The sequence below is a fragment of the Neoarius graeffei genome, chromosome 3, assembly GCF_027579695.1.
Source record: "Neoarius graeffei isolate fNeoGra1 chromosome 3, fNeoGra1.pri, whole genome shotgun sequence".
Classification (NCBI taxonomy): domain Eukaryota; kingdom Metazoa; phylum Chordata; class Actinopteri; order Siluriformes; family Ariidae; genus Neoarius; species Neoarius graeffei.
The window spans coordinates 12,932,135-12,954,625 of NC_083571.1; the positions used below are offsets into that span (position 1 = coordinate 12,932,135).

General features: G+C 43.5%; 1 protein-coding gene across 2 annotated transcripts in view; it reads right to left on the bottom strand.

Moving 5' to 3' along the window:
* Positions 1–22,491, bottom strand: part of cep85l (centrosomal protein 85, like) — a 128,615-nt gene that overhangs the window by 70,264 nt on the left and 35,860 nt on the right. For both annotated transcript variants that reach the window (XM_060916417.1, XM_060916416.1), the window contains exon 2: positions 20,127–20,282. In XM_060916417.1, coding sequence (XP_060772400.1) covers positions 20,127–20,282 — 156 coding nt within the window. The remainder of the gene's footprint in view (positions 1–20,126; positions 20,283–22,491) is intronic.

A 22,491-nucleotide genomic window follows, 5' to 3' on the forward strand; every position in this document is an offset into this window, starting at 1 on the left:
GATATGGATCAATACAGAGATGGAATCGTGGTGCTGCTTTAAAAACCCGGTGATGGGAGGATGAGAAGAGGACAGAAGAGCAGTACGAGTGGACGAGATCAGTCACCTCACTTGTGTGTGTCGGGGGGGAAGCTACCGGTCAATTCAAGTCATGTCTTATTGATGTGAATGAAAGGAATAAATCAGGGCAGGGAACGCTGTAATCGGAAATTAATCAATAACATGACTGTGTGATGAGGCTGAGTTACTGTTACCACTTAAAGCAGGGGTCACCAAACTTTTTTCTCTGGGGGCCACATTGTCGTTCCTGACTGTGATGGGGGACCGGGGTCGGGTCAGCTATATCACATAGAATTGTATGACCCAGACAAATATGACCACCAGCAGGCCTCATTGTGTAGTAGAGATTACTAGCCTGGCACAGCCATCCACACTACTATATCCCCACTACTATATCAACACTTGATTCCTGGCACATATTTGTTTATCTTTACTAGTGGTTTGTAAAAGTAGTAATCAAGTCTTCACACTTTGTTTTAATTTGAAATACCACTGATATTCCATTTATTTATTTTCTAATAAAAATAATATCAAAGCTGTCAAGGTAAGAAACATCTGCCTAGTCGAGGTGATTGACACTGGCAAAGGTGAGTGGAAAATTATAAATTGTAGGTAGGCCTGTTGATATTATTAATAATATAAATAATTGTACGCAGCACTTAATAAAGGTCAAATAAATAGGCCTATAAAATAAATACATTTTAAAAAACAGTGAAATTATAATAATATGAGCAATAGATCAATAGATCACAGCAGTTGTGCTGTGTCCTGCACGTCATTGCTCTCATCCATGGCCAAAGCAAAAAAAACTCGAATTCTGACGCTTTCTCATTCAGCTGGTCATACACGGTGTCCCCCAAATCTTCGGTTCGCCTGGTCATAGTAGGTGCGGAGAGACTCACCGCGTTGAGTGCATCCTTCTTGTCGGGACATGCGTCCTCGGCCACAGCAAGCATGCATACTTTAACAAAGTCCCCATCAGTAAACGGCTTTCCATGGGTAGCTAGTAGGTGAGCTACCTTATAGCTAGCTCGGACAGCAGCCTGGTTGATCTGGGTTTGGCAAAGGAATACATCCTGTTGTGCAGCCAGTCTGCATTTCATCCTCCGAATCCTGTCTTCTCTTGTTTGCCCTCGCAAACTAGCATACTCTTTGTGGCGGGTTTCGTAGTGACGACGCAGATTATATTCTTTGAAAACCGGCACACTTTCTTTACATACAAGACAAACTGCACGGTCCTTACACTGAACAAAAAAATAATCAGTGGTCCACTATTCTTTAAAAACTCTGCACACTCTGTCAGCTTTTCGCTGACCGCTAGCCATTTTGCTGTCCTGAACACTGACAGTTCTCTGCGCGTGCGCTACCTGTCACTGCTTGATCGCGAGCATATGACGAAAATTCGGAAAATATGAATAGTTCATTTTATAACTAAATATCAATTTTAATTGATAAAATCAACAAAATACAAGATGCAGACATGTTATTATTTGCCAAAAAGCAATTTTAAAAAATAGGCCATGACCACTTTTGGGGATTGCCTCATAGGGCCGGTTCAAGTGATGGGGGGCAGAGGGGCTGGGGGGCCGGTCAAAGGGGGGTGGCAGGCCGGATCTGGCCCGCGGGCCGTAGTTTGGTGACCCCTGACTTAAAGGTTGATGATTTTCCTAGAACACCTGGTCCCAAAGTATTCTATTCATCTTACACCACAGCAAATCACCAACACGGACACTTTTTATGCCTTTTTATCCATTTATGGTTACATTTAATGCTGTGGAACGTCCACAAAAAAAGGCTAGTACCTCAGTAGGGTCTCTTATTGTCCCTCTTGAAATTAACAAAACAAAACCTGATGTATTGAACATCATCCTCCATCCTTAAGACTTTCCTACGGTGGGAGGTTTTACCTCCGAGTGTTACAAAGCACCGACACTGGAGACTCCTTCCACAAATATTAAACCAATAACATCTCTGAACCGAACACTGCACTACACCAACACAGGTTTTTAAAAACGTCCCTGTGAATGAGCTTCGTCGCTTGTAGACGGCCTGGTGAAAATAAGAGGCACACGTGCGAGCACGCGCGCACACACACACACACAAATCATACAGAGCAGTAAACCAGCCGGAAAGGCAGGACCATCATTCCAAGGCCTCCATTAAAAGTTCCAGACTGAAGTTGAACACTCATCTGTTTGCCCATAACCCAATACACACACCTCATGACTGATATCTGGCTTCACAAAGCTAATAACCGGAGCCGTAACAGCGTTCGGTCGATTCCTGAACACGTGCAAGACTCCGAGCAGGAAGGGACGTCCAGTTACATGGCCTCTTTATGGCTAAGCTGATCCTGAGCGACATATGGAGCGGATGAGTTTAAAGTGCTTTAACAAGCACAAACAGGCTGAAAGTAAATTAGCACTGAAGGTTACAGAGAGAGAGAGAGAGAGAGAGAGAGAGAGAGAGAGAGAGAGAGGGGATTAGCTAGTGAAGTCATTCTCCTAAAATCACCTCATGTATTTACAGCCTCCGACTAAGAATGCTTTGCTTTGTTTGTTAATGAATTAGAAATTTCACGTTTTGAAAAAACAGATCAATCTCTGACTATAAAATGTGATTGCTTTTTTTTTTTAATCTACAAGGAAGTCGGACACTTTTTAGAACCCACTATTTTTATCCAAATAAGTTAAGTTGATTACTGCTTTAGAAACAAAGAAAGGCCGTACTAATCAAAACATTTGGACGCACTTACTCATAGTAAATGCGTTCAAACTTTTGACTCTACAATAAATACCCAAGAGAGTTTCTTACCAAGAACTAAAACTATTTTTGAGAGTCCGGCTGAACCCGCATCATCTCCGGATTCCCTCAAAGCAACATCTTGCACAGATTTCATCTCCTCACGGTTATGCCTCAGGCGATTAAGAATGGGAAAATAACGAGACTCGGAAAGTAGGCAATGAAAACTGGAACATAAATCAACTTTGGGATGGAACGAGCATGTCTGCGTCACGTCTTTGATAACTTTCCTGTAACAGTACGCCTAAAACAAAATGAGTGTCGTACTCCTTACATGATAGACTTTAAGTATCATCATCATCATCATCATCATCAGATGTCAGTATTCCTACAACTACTTCTCCTCATTGTATAAAGTAACTAACTGGATAATTTCTCTCTCTTTTTTTTGGCAAAACATTTCTAAACCTTTTACTGGTGATCAAGTTTATACACACAGATTTTTTGTGTATTATTCAAATAGAGTATGATTCAAGTTTTTCTTTTGCCAAATCAGAAATCTCTTAAAACAGAGGCAGAAGACAAATCGCAGTACTGACTAGCATCAGTTGCCCAGCTGTTTAGCACAGAGGCACTGCGTCATCTCACTGCAACAACACTCTCTGTACAGAGTGACCGAACTCTCTCCGAATGACCCGATCTCGCAACACAAGATAAGAACTGCAACACGTGGACCTGCCTGATTTCAACACTGGCTCGTCGCAGAGTGGGTGAGGGCGTGGGTTGAGGAAGCATCTCCATACTTTCCCCTATGCCATTTATATCAGAGACTGTGTTCTCAAAATCTTTACAATTAACACCCCGTTAAGAAGGCAGGGCTGGATACACATGGCTCTCCTCCAAGCGTAATCAGTAAGCTACACGTTTAGAAGCTTCAATGCGCTTCATTTCGGGTTTTGTAATGAATAGCTGGAAAACCACTACAGTGTTTCCACAAACCATGAAGAGATACCCAGTTTCTGTGCATTTCTGTTCATCTTCTGTCCACCAATCAGGAAAGACTACCAGTAGAGAGATTAGTCTAGTGCTTCCAGTCCTACAGGACGATCAGGTTCTTTCTTTCTAGAACTCCAAGCGCCAAAACTGACTTCAGATCCATAGGAGACTCCTAGTCAGGTATCTGCGTCTACTTCCTGTTGTGATTGTACTAATGAACGTTAGGAAGCTTGTGGGATGGAGTTGCGAAGATGGATGTTAACCGAAAAAAAGGAGATTTATTTCATGTAAAAGCCCCCTAATCAACTTGCTGAATCCAAACAAGATCAACTGTGAGCTACTGCTCACTTGCGCATCCCCCCCCACTCTCGCTCATATCAGAAAGCAAGCAACCGAAGGAATAGGACACTTATAATGAATGTTGACTTCAACAAATAATTAACCCTGAAACAAATAAGTAAAGAGCAGTGTCTCTCCCCAGGGATTTCAAATAGCATCCTGGTAAACTGTCATTTTGAAATAGCATTTTGCTTCTTGAAATAGCGTCAAAGTCCACTCTATACGTTTTGTAAATACATTCAGTTGGTAAACAGGAAGTCGACATGGGACAGACCTGAAAAACAGTATATGTGGTATAGAACCCCAAGCTGAAGTTTGGTTCCAAGTGGCTATGATTTGTGGTTGCTGAGAAAAAGGGTGTTTTGGACCAGCGGAAATAGGGACAGAGGTGTTTAAAAAAAAAAGTATACCCTTTGGAGCGGGGGTATGAATAATTAAATTTATATATATAAATAAATAATTTACCAGCTGGGAGGTCCGTATGGTGAAATACCGTGACCGAGGTCTTGAAAGTACTGAGCGAGGCCCTCTGGGCCAAGGTCACGGTATTTCACCATACGGATCGACCTTAAGCTGGTAAATAATATATTTATTTTTTCGTTACCAAATCCTAACAGAAAACGAGAGCGCCTGAAAGGGAAAAACGAGCCGAGCCTCCATTTTGAATCCTCATTCACGGCTGTAATGCAAATGGCTTCCTCCTCTGTATACAAGTGCACTTCCATGGCAGAGAAAAAACTACATTTTGCCGCCTATGTAGTCCCCTATTTATACAAAATTGAGTCATTCAGGATTCAGCCATGTTTTTGCTCGGCATTAGCAAGTTAGAGGTTTTTAGCTTTCTCCTGAAATGTAATGTTTTATTTCGTCTTCCTCAGGGTAGTAAAACTCGCTTTCGCTGTGAAAACTGTCGTTATCGCTATCCACACTGTAAAATTAATGCTATTTTCCTGAGAAATGCTGGCAAACATTTATAAGATTTTTGATAAGCTTATAAATAAACCTTATTAAAAAAAAAAAAGATAAATGTTGACAAAAAAAATTCTACTATGTTTGTTGTTGTTCTGAACGAGCGAGTTGCCAGCGGTCCATAACCGGGGTCCGTATCGTAGGATACGGACCCACTCGCCAGCCAATCAGAACGCAGGATTTAATGGAAACCGCACCGCGAAAAAAATAATTTGGGTTATTTTCTGTGGCTGAAAACGTACTCGGAAAACTCATTCATTGGTCAGAAATATGGCGACAGAAAAAGATAAACTTTTACCAACCAACCAAGTGCATCCAGACAGACGGTCATAAAAAGCATTTCACTGCATGTTGTACTTTCTATGATTGTGTGTGTAACCAATAAAATTTGATTCGATTTGTGCTGAATTTAAACTTGAGCATAGAGAAGAAAGTTACTACTCAATGAATGGTTAGTTAATTATGGCTAGGTCAAAATCCCCCAAAAAACAGCCACAAAACATTGTTCTATCGTTTGGCTCGGCTGTCATTAACAGCTCCCGTCTACAGAAAACGTCGCCCACAATCCAAAACATGTTTGGTTCACTTCCTGCAGCTGGATTGATTCAAATCGTTTTCTCACTGCAATCAAACCGCAACAGAATTCAGGCTGAACGGTACCGAGACCACCTTGTTCAGATGCTCTCGGTTGATCTGGTCCACCAAAGAAGAAAGCGCACCAGAGTTTGATGTAAAACGGACTGCGTGTGTGAAAGAACACTTAAACATGGTACACACTTGAGGATTTTCCGCTTTTAAAAACATGGGAGACCACAGACATAATGACAGATTTAACCAAATTTGTAATATTTTACTCGCAAGAACATACACACACACACACGATTCAACTGAGACGCAGGACCTCACACACACACACACACACACACACCGAATGATTGATTTCAGAGTGACGATCTCACAGAATCTCGTTCGTAAAAATTCCAAGTTTGAAGCACTTGCTCTCCTCATTGGAAACAATGCTGGCGCTTGGGGTGGAAAAAAACAAACAAAAAAGCACCGTATGAACACCAACAACACTTCTACATTTTGCAGCGTGAGCTGGAGGTGAGCTAGCGCAAGCTACTTCTACAAGCTCACACTGTCATGTGAAGCGAGAGTGAAACCCATGTAGTTATTTTCATCCATTCTCCGACCTTCCACTGCCTTGGAGATACCGTGCTAAACATGACGCTTCTTGGTCAATATTCCATCACAGTTCCTTTTACACTACATGATTTCTAGTCTTAAATATCAAACGTTCATTCATTCCTACTGAAAACTTTGCAAGCTAGATTTATGAACCCTGACAGAAAATTCACACTAGCTAGGTATTTTTAATACCGGATTTGCATTCCAAAGATCTGCACTGTTTCTACTTCGACCCATGTGTCTGTGTTTGTTACTCTGCTGTCTGGCAAGAAGCATAAACAAACAAACAAAAAAAAAGCACTGTTTCACTTGCGATTATTATAATAAACGTGGTATCAGTCAGGCTACTCTCTAGCCCCACTAGAGTGGCCTGGAAGCACCATTTAATGAGAACCCAGACAGCTTCAAGGACGCCCTTCACTCAACGGCTGTAAATGCACAGCTCGTCAACATGTAAGTAATATAGATCAGCCAAAACCTGTCCTTAGACCATCTGTGTCGCCAGACCCATTTTACTGGGGCACGTGCCCCAGTATATATCTGCTGTGCCCCAGTAAATTTTCCTGAACACATTTCAGAAACAGTAATGTCTTTGGCATTGCGGAATCACCGTATACGACCGATGCGTCCAAATCGCACCCATTCATCTCTATTAAATTGCTGGCGGAATACTCACCACACAATTAACACGCATAAATCACATGACTTGGGCTTCCCAATGGCGCTACCCCACTAGTTGCTGTGATAAACGATTTGCGATAAAATTAACATAAATTAATTCACATCATATTCTGCATACAGCTCTGCGTCCCATTCTTGTTGGCGCAATACCTCACTAGCTCCTGAGTTTACACGACAAACCATACATCAAAATAAACAGCAGCCCCTACCGTTTCGAATGGTACAAAGCCTTCATCTGGGCCTTTTGCCTTTCTCAAGTAATCCAGTTTTGAAATTCTAGCACCAGCAAATTACAGCAACAATGTGTCTCCAACTTATATTCCAATATAGCTTACATTACGTAGTTACGTCGGTACATGATATATTTTTACAAATTATTGCTAAGGCATACAGTAGGCTATCCCACTATCATGATCTTTATGTTGCCAGATTCCAGACAGTCCACACAAGTATGAAAAGGTATTTCGGTTGCCATGCTTCCTATAGTGGCATACATTCAGGAACATAGAAAATTCATAAACGCAAAATGTTTTTCCTTGATAGAAAAGCCTGACGTGAATATGCAAATATTATCATAGCCTAGACTGCCCTGAAAAAAAAAAAAAGATTACATCATTATAGCATGTAGATGGATGGCCCTTATAATGGACCATGAGCTTAAAAGTAAAGATAGTATACCCTGAAAATAGTCTATGGTTAATTTATGCTCAGGTCAGATGGCAGGCTGCAACTAGTTTTCAACGACTTGCGTCTACCTGTGATGATAAAATTGCAGGTAGACGCAAGACTGGTCTTGCGTCGACGCACGATGACGCAGATAATGGCAGTGTTGCAGAGCGTCTTTAGTCGAGGCAGGTTGATGCAAGTGGATCACGATCTGTTCGCATTGTAGCTGCGATTCGCTTCCAAATCGGTGCAAATAGCAGGTTGACGCATGTAGAAGGCAGGTCTTAATCTGGATGGCAGAGGAGTGGAGGGGAGGAGCCGACGGGAGAACTACAGGAACGGGTAATTAGGGAAAAAAATGGAGATTAGAGATCAGCTGCCAAACGAGCGCAAAAGGGAAAAAAGCATGATCGAATCCAGAAACGCAGCCCCACAACGGGAAAGAGCTCTCAGTTCAAAGAACGCAATTCAAAAGTTCAAAGCACTTCCGCGTCGGGAAAACAACGCGCTCACAGTCCCAATAAAATATATCCACAGAAGAGCGAAATACTCCACAGCGCACAGCAAAGTAACAAAATAATAGAATACAAAAACCAGGAGGGGGGAAAAAAAAAAGGGCGAAAAACCATATCACGAGGCGAAGACAATCCTGCACTGAATAAATACCTGAGCAGTATAATATAGAGTCGTGGATGAGAGACCGGTGTGTTAGCCGCAACGCGGGGAAAGCTCGGGCAAAACCAGGGAAAGGGGTGAAAGATTGGATAAGGACCTAGATGTTCCTGGCTGGCTCGTGACAAGATTCAGCTTAAAAACTGTGTCTTGCAATAGATCTGACCACAACGAAGGATTTGACGCAAAACACCTGCGTCCATCTACGGTCGGTCTCCACCCGACCGATCGCAGCATGTGTCCTTCTACCATCTGACCTGGGCATTAGATCGATAATATCAGGAAGAGTGTGGATGTTTTTCTACTTCAAGGTGCATCAACGTAGGCAACTTTCTGTCCGGAAATATAAGACGCACATTCTGTGCACGTCCATGTGACTGTAGGGAACGCACATGCAGCCAAACGCACGAAATTGGAGAAGGAAGGTACAGTGACGCCACGCAAGTTTGCGCAGCGAGTGAAGCTGTATGTCCTAGAACACATTTCATACACAGAAAGCTTTCAAAGAAAAAAGGGTATGGGTATTGGGTGGCAAGCCGGCATGCCCCAGTAAAGCTATATGTCTAGCAACTCCCCTGCCTTAGACACATGGGCAGACTGGATGTAGTAAACATAGAAACAGCATCATCTGCATGGTTATGGGGTAGCTGTCTCAGGAAACGAGGGGGATACCGATGAGAAAACATTCAGTTCATGTTTTGGAAACTTAAGTTAACTAGTAAATCTCCGTACACTATCAAATCGCCCAATACCCTGAGTGGTTGGAAACACTGTCTAGCTGCTAAGCCATTCCTAATTCAGGGCTTAAAACCCCATCATTAGAAGGGTGCAGAGCAGCTGGCGTGTCAATATGTTCCACAGTGGGGGTTATGAGGGAGAGGGCACAGGAGGACGAACACAAATTACACCTCCTTCAATCATGTCTTAACTACATTACTACCACATATCAGCCTGATGGTAACAAGTGACTCCTGACCGGCTAATTAGACTACGCAATGTCTAACAGGGCCCAAATTTTATTTGGGGGGGGAAGGATTCTTGCAGATGTTCCTCTTGGGAAGGGATATTAGCTAATGGTCTGGGATTTGGGAACCATGATCCTGACTCATCCCAAATTATGCTAACCTCTTCACTAAAGTGCTGTAGCTAGGACTTGCAGCTCGGGAGGGAGGGGGTGTCCAAATTTTACTTGAAACTGAGGAGTTGTCTGCAAATTTTAGCTGCCAACCAGGCCATGTTGCTTCAAACCCATGTTGACACTTGGAGCCAAATATGGACCCTTTTCACGTGACGTCACGACAAACGCGGCCGCCATTTTGGACGTGTACTACCAGTAGTTTACCACAGCCAACATTGAGGAACGGCAGCAAAGAAAGTGTTTATTTTCAGCAAGACTTCCATCATGCCACTATATTGTTGTGCACCTGGATGTAGTAACCATCAACAAACAAGGCAAGGGTTATCATTTTATCGGATCCCGGTAGATGCTGACCGACGGAGAAGATGGATAGCGGCACACCAACGCTTGTGTAGTGACCACTTTGTTGGAGGTAAGACGAATAAAATTAGCCAGAAAAGGCATTACATTGCTGTTAACATTCTGTGGCGGCGAGTGTGTAACCAAATAGGCTAAAATAACCCATTGTAACCTCTTTGTTCTTCTGTAGTAGCTATTAGCTAGCGTTGTGTTCCTTTGCTGTTGGTAGACTGTAGGACAGATCAGAGGCAGTGTCCTACAAACAGCGCTTAATTTGAGGGGGAGCAAGCCGGAGCGCGCTCCGGAACTTCGGGCGTTGGCTCCGGCAGCTATTTACACTGGATCCGGTGATCCGACACCTCTTTTGACTATATAACAAAAAACAAAACAAAACAAATAATTAAATAAAAAAATGCGAGTTTATTTAGTGTTAATGTCTGATTTTGATATCTGTCTTGTTGGTGATTTCTCTCATGAAACGACATCCACAAAATATCTGCAGATGAACTTAATTTGCAGTGTTATTACAAAACATGCCCAGAAGCGCAGCGCAGCGCCCCCCCTTTTTTTCCGCACCGGAGCCGCTCATCCTCTGCGCTCCGGGACCTCCCACTTTACAAATTAAGCACTGCCTACAAATAAGTGTTCAAAATAAGAGGAACATGTATTTGTCTCTTAAATCCAGGCCGTTCCCTGTAATCTGTAACAACGGTTGGAGAAAGTAATGGCAAATAGTGAGTGCACAAACCATAGAAGGTAAACTGTACACAGCGCCAGGGCAGTGTGATGGTATGTCTACTTTTAGATTGTGTTAGCTTATCAATGAACACACTCGTCACTCGATGAGTTTCACGTCTTTACGACGGATACTTAAATGTGTGTTAGGTATTATTGTTGCAGTCTAAGCAGTCATTGTAGCAGCTAGATGAGCGAGAACCGAAAGGGTCTGTGCCATAAACCGTTATTTCTGTACGGCATTGCTAATGTGTCGTTACTGTTATTTCTCCCTCTGCTCGCCCTGTAAATGCCCTACGTCGCTGGATAGCGAAGGTGTTTTCTGCATCTCGCTCCTTTTTCTTGTATGTTCTCCGTTTGTCGCCTTCCTCGCATTCAAACCAATTCGAGCCGAAGTCCGCTACATGTCCAAAATGGTGGTCGCGTTTACGAAGGTCACGTGACTGAAAAGGGTCTATACCGAGTAGTCCATAACAAAGGAAAAGAAATGTACACAATGAATTCTGTCTCCCTTCTGAGAAGTGATATTTACGGGGTGAGTTAGGAGCTTCCTCGGCATGCTTTCTCGCATGTTCTTAGTCACCTCTATGCATATTCCTGGCTAATAAGTCATGTGGCTCGGGTTGCCTTTCAACACTGGGGATCCGTGCAAGAGGATACCCTGATACCATGCCCTGGACTCGACCTCCATTGCGTCAGTGCTTGGTGGAAACATGAGTCTCAGTAAACCAGCGAGAACTTCTTTCAGCAGACAGAGGATGAAGATGACAGGCTGTTTGATGGATTCTTTAGAACCGATTTCCTAGGCCTTCAAGCAAATTCAGGATAAAGAATCCGAGTGTGAACCTTTAGTGGTAAAGTGAGGTAGAATTTGCCTGTTAGCACAGCGGGGGCTCCATAACAGCTGTGAATTTGCAGTCGAAGAGTGAACACACCAATTTACTCCCAAACCCACCCATCAGACTCACATAAGCTTGAGAGGTTGAAACAAGAATGAAACAGCGTTCATGTCTGCATTATTCAGGAATGCCCGAATAGAGCCATAGACACCCAGGGGTAATTATGAGGAAGCTACTCTTGCTACAGTCATATAATTGGTATAATTAGCGAGTTGGGTCAGCAGGCAGCCTGGTTCAAAACTAGAGGAATTTCCTGCGTCTTTTTCTAGGCCACTTACACAGCTAATCTGGAGGATGGAAATTCTAAAGTGACCATCCGGACAAGATTTAACATGGGTCAAGGGGAACTTTTTTTTTTTTTAGACCAATGGGTCAAAGCAGAGGTTTTAAAGGATATGGGACATGAAACATAAAAGCACACTATATCAGTTTCTTTCCATTAAAAATATGAATTAATTGCATCAACAAATACAAAATCATCTATTAAATTCAGCAAAATCGTTATATTCGTGATGATTATATGGCATTTCTGCTTGACTTCCGATATGCATTTTTTGCAACCGGAAGAGCCGCTGTCATGTGATCATACGTCACAAAAACTTTCGGGCACAGCACAAGCGGGTAGATGAATGGAGAAGTGGATGACAAGAAAATTGTTTTTATAGTCTTTAAAGTACATTGAACATCATGGTGTATTGTGCTGCTTATGGTTGCAATAATTCCAATGGGAAATGTCCTGGAGTAAGTTTTTTTGCATTCCCCAAGGACCCGAAGCTGAGGAAAGTGTGGGCTCACCTGCGCATGCGCAGTAGGCTTCGCGCATGCGCAGTAGGCTTGGTAGGACAACTTTACAGAACACCTGTTGAAAAAAAAAAAAAAAACTTTGCACCTACTGTTTCCCACAAACTGTATTCGGACCATTTCACTGAGGATTCTTTCAACATTAATACTCAGATACTGAGCAATATTAATTCATGAAACATGAAACAGGAAGCATAAGGATGAGAAAAAAAAAAAAACAGTTCAAATCGGGAAGCCGCGCACACCTGCGCCAGGCTGCACAAATGTCCGCAGCTTCCCGACCCAAACCGCCTCTCTCTCATCCTTACACTTCATGCCTCATGCTCCATGAACCAACATAGCTATTTTTTTTTTTTTTTAAATCGGATCTGCGCGATTCAGCCGTGAAAAAGGCGGCATCCGCCGAAAGGCGCGCTGTTTGCATCCCTGCACGGAGGCCAGGGGACAGGGCAGGAATATTTTTGTTGATATGAGTGATCCGGTGCGATTTCGCGACCCCCCTGTTGAAGACCTCTGCGCTAAGCGACTGAAAGCCGAAGTAAGGATTAGTATTATAATTTTGGGTGTATCAATTATTGATTATCATAATTCTGACTCGGGCGGCACAGTGGTGTAGTGGTTAGCGCTGTCGCCTCACAGCAAGAAGGTCCTGGGTTCGAGCCCCGGGGCTAGCGAGGGCCTTTCTGTGTGGAGTTTGCATGTTCTCCCCGTGTCCGCGTGGGTTTCCTCCGGGTGCTCCGGTTTCCCCCACAGTCCAAAGACATGCAGGTTAGGTTAACTGGTGGCTCTAAATTGACCGTAGGTGTGAATGTGAGTGTGAATGGTTGTCTGTGTCTATGTGTCAGCCCTGTGATGACCTGGCGACTTGTCCAGGGTGTACCCCGCCTTTCGCCCGTAGTCAGCTGGGATAGGCTCCAGCTTGCCTGCGACCCTGTAGAAGGATAAAGCGGCTAGAGATAATGAGATAATTCTGACTCGTTTCGCCATTTTGAATGTTTTCATCTCGGACTCTGGAAGCATTGTATCTCAATCAATCTCGAAAAATATCAGCAAAAAAAAAAAAAACTAGCTTGCAACGGACTTTAGCTAGATCTATGATGAACTTTCAATGTATGATACAAAAATAATACTTCTTTCAACAGATCATTAGCCTTTGAGCAGAATTGTTTTTAACTTACCAGGAAGTGTTATCCAGCCGACCGCTTTCAGTTTCATGAGGGCTGAATGAACTCTCACTCTCAGAATCATCTGACCCGTCAGAGTAAAGACAAGATCCATGTTCATGTGAATTTCCAGCTATTGGTTCGAATTGATAGGGTCTAACTTCACATCTCTGTGAAACATCGGGAATATCACTGTCGATGGTGTCCATTTCGGTAACCTGTTTACATTAGATTCCCAAGCGCTGGCTCCTTGGAAAGTTTTTGTGACGTCACGGGTCACGTGACCACCTAGCTCATTAACGAACCCTTGTTTTACGCTGATGTATAGAAAAACTTGAATAATGTGATGATTTTCACATTTTTGACGCCCTGCAGTGATTTAGATGGCATTTCTTATGTCCTTTATACATAATTATGCCCAGGTAAAAATCCATGTCCCATATCCTTTAAGGGAACTCTTCCATGATAACGGAAATGCTTTAAAAAGTTTGCCATGGCACGACATGATGTTTGCAAAAGGAACTCCTGCATCAAATTTCACTGCCTTCAAAACATCAGCCAAGCTTTCAAACCCACAGATCGCAAAATATCCTGCATCTGACAAGCGAGGCCCTTGAGATTTCTGACACACTGTTTATAACGCTAGCTAGGCTGACCTACATTCTAAGAAATGTTATGTCTGGAACTCACCAGCTCTTTCACCCAATTGTTTTGGGACCTGGGGATCCTCTATGTATCTTGGGTCACTAAGATTTGACTGAACACTGGATAAATTGGAGTGACATAAATGCGGGACACGTCCCCAGGCTTCTTAATGAACTGGAATGAGGCCACTTTCTCATTATACAACTCACTTAAGGAGAAATATCACCTTCAGCATGAACTGAAGGGGGGGGAAAAAAAAGATGTTATACAAGTGGATACATGCATATGTTCTCAAAGGCTGCTAACACCAGACCATGCGAGAGTTTGATAGGGACCGATCCACTAGTAAACCTAAGGGTAGTAATTATGTGGCAGCTCCCAAAATAACATCATCCTTTTGGTGTGGATTGCAGCCACTGCATGCAGAATTCCTTCTGAAGGAAAGATTTTGGATAAACGAGCCTCAGAAATGGCATTCTTTAACAGCAGAGCAGGCTGAGAATAGTGATAAAAAGAGAAAACTAACGACACTGATCTTCATTAGAAAGACCATTGCTCTGACGGTAATATACGATCAGTATCAGAAGGTGAAAATAGTACTGATGTACGTCTTTCGCTGTTCTGAAGCCATTACTTGCCCATGCTTGGCAAGAAACATGTGGGTGAGGAAGACAAGCCAGAAATGATATCCTCATCCACAGTAAAGTGTTTAATCAACTTAAGTCTACATTTCCTTATGGTCACGTGTGTAGGGGACTTAAATCTGATTAAAAAGGGTTAGATATTTAATAATGTGAATGCAGCCTTTGGAAAAATAACCGGACCCATTTCAGTGCTCCTTCCTACATCTCCTCAACCTCAGAGATGTCTGTAAGCAGATATGACTAACGACATTCCCTGTTTCTTTGCTTGTCGAGGTTTTCTGCATCATCCGGTGATATTACGACTCCGCTTCCTACGCAGCATTTACAGACATTTTCATGACAGATCTGCTACTCCTCTGGAGCCAGCTGTCTGTTTTAAAAGCTTGATCATAGATCATGCAGAGCTGAAACACTCACTTACAGGATACGAGCGATTCTGGATCCTCTGCGGTCACAAGTTTTAGCAAATGCACAACCGCTGAAATCTAGGCCACAGCCCAAGGTACTGCACGTGACTTTATTCCTGGCTCTTTGCCGTTTTAGTGACTGATTCATTGATTTCTGATGGTAAAGCCTCAGTCCACGTACCAAGATCAATGTGAACGTGCTGTTGACTATTTGCATATATTAGCAGCCGAGGGAGTGAGCTGGGTGAGGAGATGATGAGATCCAGTCCAGGACAAAGCTCATACTGGTGGGGGCACAATGATTTGGTGGGATGCATGGTTCAAATCCCTCATCGCATCCAGCACTAATTAAAACCTGACAACTGCTCCTGTTGTGATGAACTCAGCAAAGTTCCTATAGTAACCCGCTCTCTCTTGGGTAAACAGTGAGTACAGCTGAGGCTGAGCCCCCACCCTGATGCTCGCTCATCATCTGGCAAACAAGAACCATTAGCACTCTGGGCTGTTTAATGCAGCAACACAGACTTTCAAAGGTGGTACATTTTAATGATGGAGGACTGGAGCACTAATGGTGGGGGTCTTGGTAACAACAGGCTAAGATGATCAGTTTAAACTTCTCTACCTCCTGAGCCACATATTCCAGCCCCTCCTGGAGCATCCCTGGACATTCCCAAGCCAATCATGAGATACAGCCTCTCCAGCAGGTTCTGGGGCTATTCAAGGGTCTCCATTCAGTCGAACATCCCTGGTCCGGCTCTAGATGGCACCAACCAGAGAGCATCCTTAGAAGATGCCCAAACCAACTCACATGGAGCCTTTTGATTTAGGAGTAGCAACTTGACGCTGAGGTCCTGAGCTCCTTGGACTTTCACAGAGAAACAGCCCGAGGAACCCTGCAGAGGAATGTAACTTTCCGCCACTTGTACCCAGGACCTTATTCTTTCGGTCACTACTCTCACCATGTGGTCATATTTGAGGATAGGGATGTATAGAGTGACCAGTAAACAGAGAGTTTTGTATGAAACCTGAGCTCTTGTTTCACCACCACAGACCACAGTGACCGTAACACTGCTACCGCTAACCTGATCTGTTTGCCAATCTCACACAAGTGTAACTCGTCCAAATGCTGAAGGTCGTTACCGGTCATGCCTTTCAGTCAGACCCAATAATTTGGATTGAGAGATGCAAGAAAAGAACATCTGCTCTGTTTGTCTCTGAGCAAATGCAGATGTGATAAAATAGACCGCAACAAGCCTCCGACCTCTCCAGACTCCAAACTGGACATAAATGCCAACTTGACGAGACGACCACAACTCAAGTCTCCACGTACAAAAATGACCACAACTGTAACAGACTAAACCCTAAAGTCCATCCAGAAATATATTCAATTATTATTGTGGTTGGTTAAAAACAGCAACTGGAAGTAAATGTTATGACTAATATTTGTGTAATGCTTTGAGATCATGCCATGCTTTCAAGCCATGATTTTATGCATTTCAAATGTATGAATCATGATTTGGCATAATTTAATATCATTCATTCCAGAAAGCAAACACATACTTGGCAAAAGTGCCTTGCGCCATGACTTTCCTTTGTGAACGATGTTGTTCTAAAGGAAAACCACCTTCAAATAAACACACTGCATACGAGCGCTGGTTTCTGGTTGAATAATCGGTCATACTTTCATCATTATGATGAAAACTTCAAGCTCTGCGCTATGGAAAAAGAAACCAAGTCAAAAGAGACATGTCTCTGTCTCCATCTCTATTTTGTTGCCTTCTTCTTCTTCTCGTCACTACGCTGCAACCAGCGATTTCCAGAATTCCCTGTTTTTGGCCACTTTCTCCGTTTCACCCCAGCTCTTCCCAATACTCTTGATCTTTTCTTCAATCGTCCATCTCCAGGTCTCTCTCGGCCAGCCTCTCCTCCTTTTCCCCCTCGTCTGGTGTCCATTTTCGAGCTGTACTTGTTATGTTCTCTGGGTCTTTTTGGATGACGTGAACCAGCCATTTCCAGCTTTTCTTAACCAGGGTTAACACCACGAGTTGGCCTAGTGGTTAGCGTGTCCGCCTCTCGATCGGGAGTTCTACTCACGGTCGGGTCATACCAAAGACCATCATAAAAATGTCATCTGGCAAGGCACGCTGCAATACAGATGTGAGTGGGGAGTCAAATTCTCATGGTTACCAGAGGACTAGCCCCCCACTGTAACCCTAGCTATTGCCGCTTTTCCACTACAAACGCGGCTGAGTCGGGCTGAGCCGTGCCGTGCTGAGTCGAGCTGAGTGGGGCTATTGGAGTTGCATTTCGACTACAACTGCGCTGAACCGTGCTGGCTGGAAGTGGGTGGACACATTGGGTGGAGTTAGCAAAAGTGGGTGGACGTCACGTGATGTCGTTAAGCGGCGCAAACAGTGACATCAGTGATCTTTTAAGCGGTAGTCTCACGACCCGGATAGTAAACAATAAACATGGAGGACATGGAGTCGTTAGTGTTGCTGGTCTTGGTTCTGTGGCTTGTTGTCACCGACAACGCCAACAGATACTGGCAAGAGCGTATAGATGAGGCGAGGCGCATAAGGCTTCAGAAATTCTCGTAATTCGTAATTCTTCTTCTTCCGGGTTTGCGGTGTTTACAGATCCCAGCGTACTCGCGGGGCGTGTGTGGACATGTGAGGACACTCCTCCTCACCAATCAGTGCACAGGGGAGTGTCTGCTCACGCCCCCAGCCTCACTCAGCTCGGTTTGGCTCGCTTCAGCCCCACTCCAAAACCGTGCGAGTTTTGGGTGCTAAGCAGGGCTGAAGCGAGCTGAGTCGTGCTGTTCTGAGGTAGTCGAAACGCGAGCCGTGTCGGGCTGAAGTGAGCTGAAGCGAGCTGAAGTGAGCTGAAAAAGGGTAGTGGAAAAGGGCCATATGTAATAGGCGAGGCGCCGAGGGCTACAAAACGGCGATCAGTGCCGCCATATGGCAGGGGAAAGACTTTTTTTTTTTTTTAAACCAGGGTCATGATGTCCTGTTGACCATTTTCCATAGACGTGTTGTATGGAACCTCATGTCTCTGTACAACTCTCCAGCATTCTGCACCATACAGCAGGACCGAAAGGACATTACTGTTGTAGATCTTTATCTTGATCTTCTTTGGTGTTATGGGATCTCTGTATCTTGTTCAGTTGACGAAACGATGATCTTGCTTTCTTTAGTCCGTTAGCAATATCTTTATCTATGTTTTATTTATTGTTTCACTCTTTCATCTCAGCCCAAGTTAACGTCGATGGCTTTAGACGTGACTTTTAAAATAAATTCGATATGTAAAAGTAAATACACAGAAACCAAGATGTACTTTTAAGGCAATATTAAGTCTCCATTTTTCTGTAGGATGAGCAAGGCAGTTATGCCCAAATAGAGTGCAGAAATAGTGGAACAGGAGGTCAATTCGGATTTGGCTACAAATAAAATATACTGCTGTCTAAAGACGTATTAACGATGAGTCCAGGTCTAATATTTGCTAATTGTTTACCTTAATGGCAGTACATTTATATACACTTATTCATTTAAAAAAATTTTTTCTCGTCTTAACTTATTACCACTCATATTGCCATCACTTCAATGCATATCACATGTTTTGTCCATACTGTGTAGCACTAATATAGTCCAACCTGCAGTGCGTGCTGACAGTAGCACTGTTCTCACTAACAGCATTAGAGGGCTCGGTGGTGCTGTACTGGAAATACAGACTGGCCTACATAACTAATGATCATAAAGGATCTCTAGGACGGTCTTTACGTTTAGATTTTGCGCTTCACTCCGCTCCGATCACATGAATAGGAAACAGGGATGCAAACAGCGCGCCTTTTGGCGGATGCCGCCTTTTTCACGGCTGAATCGCGCAGATCCGAATTTTTTTTTTAGGGGGGGCGTTGGAGTGTCTGATTATAATTTCAAAGTAAATTCTGTATTAAAATTACTAAATAAGCAAATCCGTTACAGTCCATGAAACAGGAAGTATAAGGATGAGAAAAAAAACAGTTTAAATCGGGAAGCTGCGCACATTCGTGCAGCCTGAGCGGCAGGACTGCGCAAATGTGCGCAGCTTCCCGATTTAAACTGTTTTTTTCTCATCCTTATACTTCCTGTTTCATGGACTGTAACGGATTTGCTTATTTAGTAATTTTAATACAGAATTTACTTTGAAATTATAATCAGACACTCCAACGCCCCCCCTAAAAAAAAAAATCGGATCTGCGCGATTCAGCCGTGAAAAAGGCGGCATCCGCCAAAAGGCGCGCTGTTTGCATCCCTGAGGAAAGATACCTCACGTACCTTTCTGCTCCTCACGTATGCTTTCTGACAACCATCCCTTCATTCCAGCAGATTTAGAGTTAATAGGAGATAAGACGACACTGTCTGATCATTACAAATGAGCACAATTATTACAAATCACTTAATCAGCACTGATTTGAGCTTTCGGTGTTTTCACGTACACAGCACTTGGTTTGTTTGAATTGGTGCGTGTTTTCCTCTTTGATGTGGTTTGCTTACACAGGTGAGAACACATTTCACACGCGGGTTCGGACTAAGACAACTGAGTGACGAGGACTCCGTCTGGTTCCAAACAGACTCCGGTTTGTGACAGGCTGCTGAGCTGAGACGCAAAAATGCAAGATGTTTTATTGGGGGTGAGGGGGGAGAAAGAAATGCTAGATACGGTTCAAAAAATATTTAAACGTGCTCGGTATTGTATTATGTAATACTTGATTTAATATTTATAATATAAGCTTGCCAAAGGTTTCTTTACGTTTTGGCATCGCTGTATCTTGGCGCAATTACTTTGAAGTGAATTTTATGAAACACTGTTTCCCATCTCTTCCCAGCTCTCAGCTAAAACGATCATTTTTGATTATGTGCAACGTGAATACACACTAATATCACTTTGACTCAAACTCAGCAAAAAACGTACGAACATGAGAAATCAGTAGTTCTGAATGTAAGCACACGAGCATGTGAAAAGGTCAACGCCATGACCTTTAGGGTATCCCTTACCTTCCACGCTGTCCGAGCAGGAAGTTCCTATGCCTGTGTCGGCGCTGTCGGAGGCGGCGCTGTGGCGCCTGGCGCGGTTACTGCTGCTGATGGAGGATGAGCCGTGCCATGCTGATTCACAGCCTGGCACCCATCCAGGAGAGGACGCACTGGAACCTAGACAGCAAAACCAGAGGACACAGTCACCAAAGAAACAGTGCTCATGGAGGGAAAAACTAGACTAAATGACCTGAGCCCTGTGTCTATCATAATGGTGTAATGATTCTGACTCAGTAGAGGCAGAATGAGATGAGGAAGCGGAGTTAAACACACTGTATTCAATGGTCAGTGTGCACACACCACAGCTCTCGCTCTTCCTCCTGACTCATACAAGGACAAAACAAGGCCAAGTGCACGTGAGTAACACCAACCCGGGTTTTAACTCTTCAGCAGCTAACCTGAGTGATTACCACGTGTACTGCGGTTCGACACGGTCATTAAGGATGTCCTCTAACACAAGCCAGGAGGGAACACGGACTCTGTTACAGCTCCAGTCACGCGTAATTTAACTTGACAAACATACAGTGAGCACAAAAACACTGGAATGTATAACATCCATATCAAAATATATCAGCAGGAAGTTTTCCTTATTGACTAACGTATAGATTTTTGCATCCAGTTTATTAGACATACACACATGTACATATATGTGTGTGTGTCACTGTTATGCTAAGGATGAAGCTGCGTTCAACTTAACTCAGAAACTGAAACCCAGAATTACATCAGGCTACAAAGTTGGGATAAACCCACGGAAGCCTCCTGTTCATTTTTTGTTAGTAACAATCTAGCCCACCATCTGTAACTTACTGTTACAGATTTCATACACATTTGCTTGTGTTATATCTAAAGCAAATACTTGTATATACAGTATTATTCATTTAAAGGTACCAAAAATTTGGCCATTTTGATTCGCCATCATTTCCTGACCTCGGGGTTGAAGACACCGTCCTAACATTTCTATGTAGAAATTTCTGATGAGAGTTACAAGCTTTAATCGACCATAGCACAAAATCTCTTTTCACTGATAGAGGGGGGCCAATACTTGTGCAGCGCAGCAGACTGGCTACACTCAGTAACTACAAACCAAAAAAAACTGACCTATACAATTGCTGGGTTTCACATGACGTCACATCCGCCTCATTAGTTATTCAAAACTTTAGCTGGTGGTCTACCAAAGCTCAGCTGACAAAAGGGGTGTTCACACGGCAACTTTTACTCTGGTGTAGCACCGGGGCTGCCCCGGTAGAGCGTTCACACGGTACAAAGTTATACCGGTGTAGCCCCTGAAAGCTGCTTAAACCGGTGCAAATCTAACCCTGCTCGGGAGGTGGTTTAAGAAATTTACTCTGGAGTAAATGCTAGTTTGCGGGGCAGCACCGATATAAAATGGGACGTCTGAACGCTACAGGGGTAGACTCGCTACGCGTGAGGAGAGTTGATTACATACGGGCATTGCATAATTTGCATCCTGGTATTTTGCGCTTCCAAAATGGCGAATATCAACAACAACAGAACTGCGTGTCTTCCAGTGTTGCCAGATTGGGCGGTTTTAAGTGCATTTTGGCGCATTTGAACATATTTTGGGCTGGAAAACGTCAGCAGTATCTGGCAACACTGGTGTCTTCATCCACATTGTTTTCCCGCCGCTTGGTGATGCCATGACAACCGGGAAAAGGAAGTACATTTTCACGCATGCGCATATTTCATTTCCGCATTATTACTATCGTATAGCACGGTCGCAAAAACTGCCGTGTGAACGCAAGTGGGGCTGCACCGGTGCTAACACGCTTCTCTCTAGTAAGCAGGTTTGTGACGTGTGAACGCTCCACAAAATTTACACCGGTGTAAGATATATCGCAACAAAATACATCGGTGCAGCATCGATGCAAATATGTGCCGTGTGAACACCCCTAAAGCGTTTGTACGGAGAAGGTGCATTGCTCACGTGAAAAATGCCGTACGCTTGCATTGTTTTAGGTTGTTCGAATTGATCAAACCGTGAAACCGATAAAAGTTTCTTCAAGGTTCCCTATGAACTAATTAAAAAAAGGGTGAACGAACACAGGATTTCACAAAAAAGACGTCGAGAAAGGTGGCTTTTGAACCTCTCGCTGAAATCGAAGGGGGCCCGAGTCTCAAAGCATGCTCGAGTTTGCAGTGATCACTTGGTGAAAGGTTTGTATTTCCCTCTCAGCTATGGCCTTGGTGTTTTCCAAGTACTTTTCTTGCTGTGTGTCGTTATTTTACGGTACTTTTTTTTTTTTAGTCACGAAGCACTAAAGTCCCCAGCTGTTTCTCTGTTTACTCCTCACAAAGTCCATGAAGG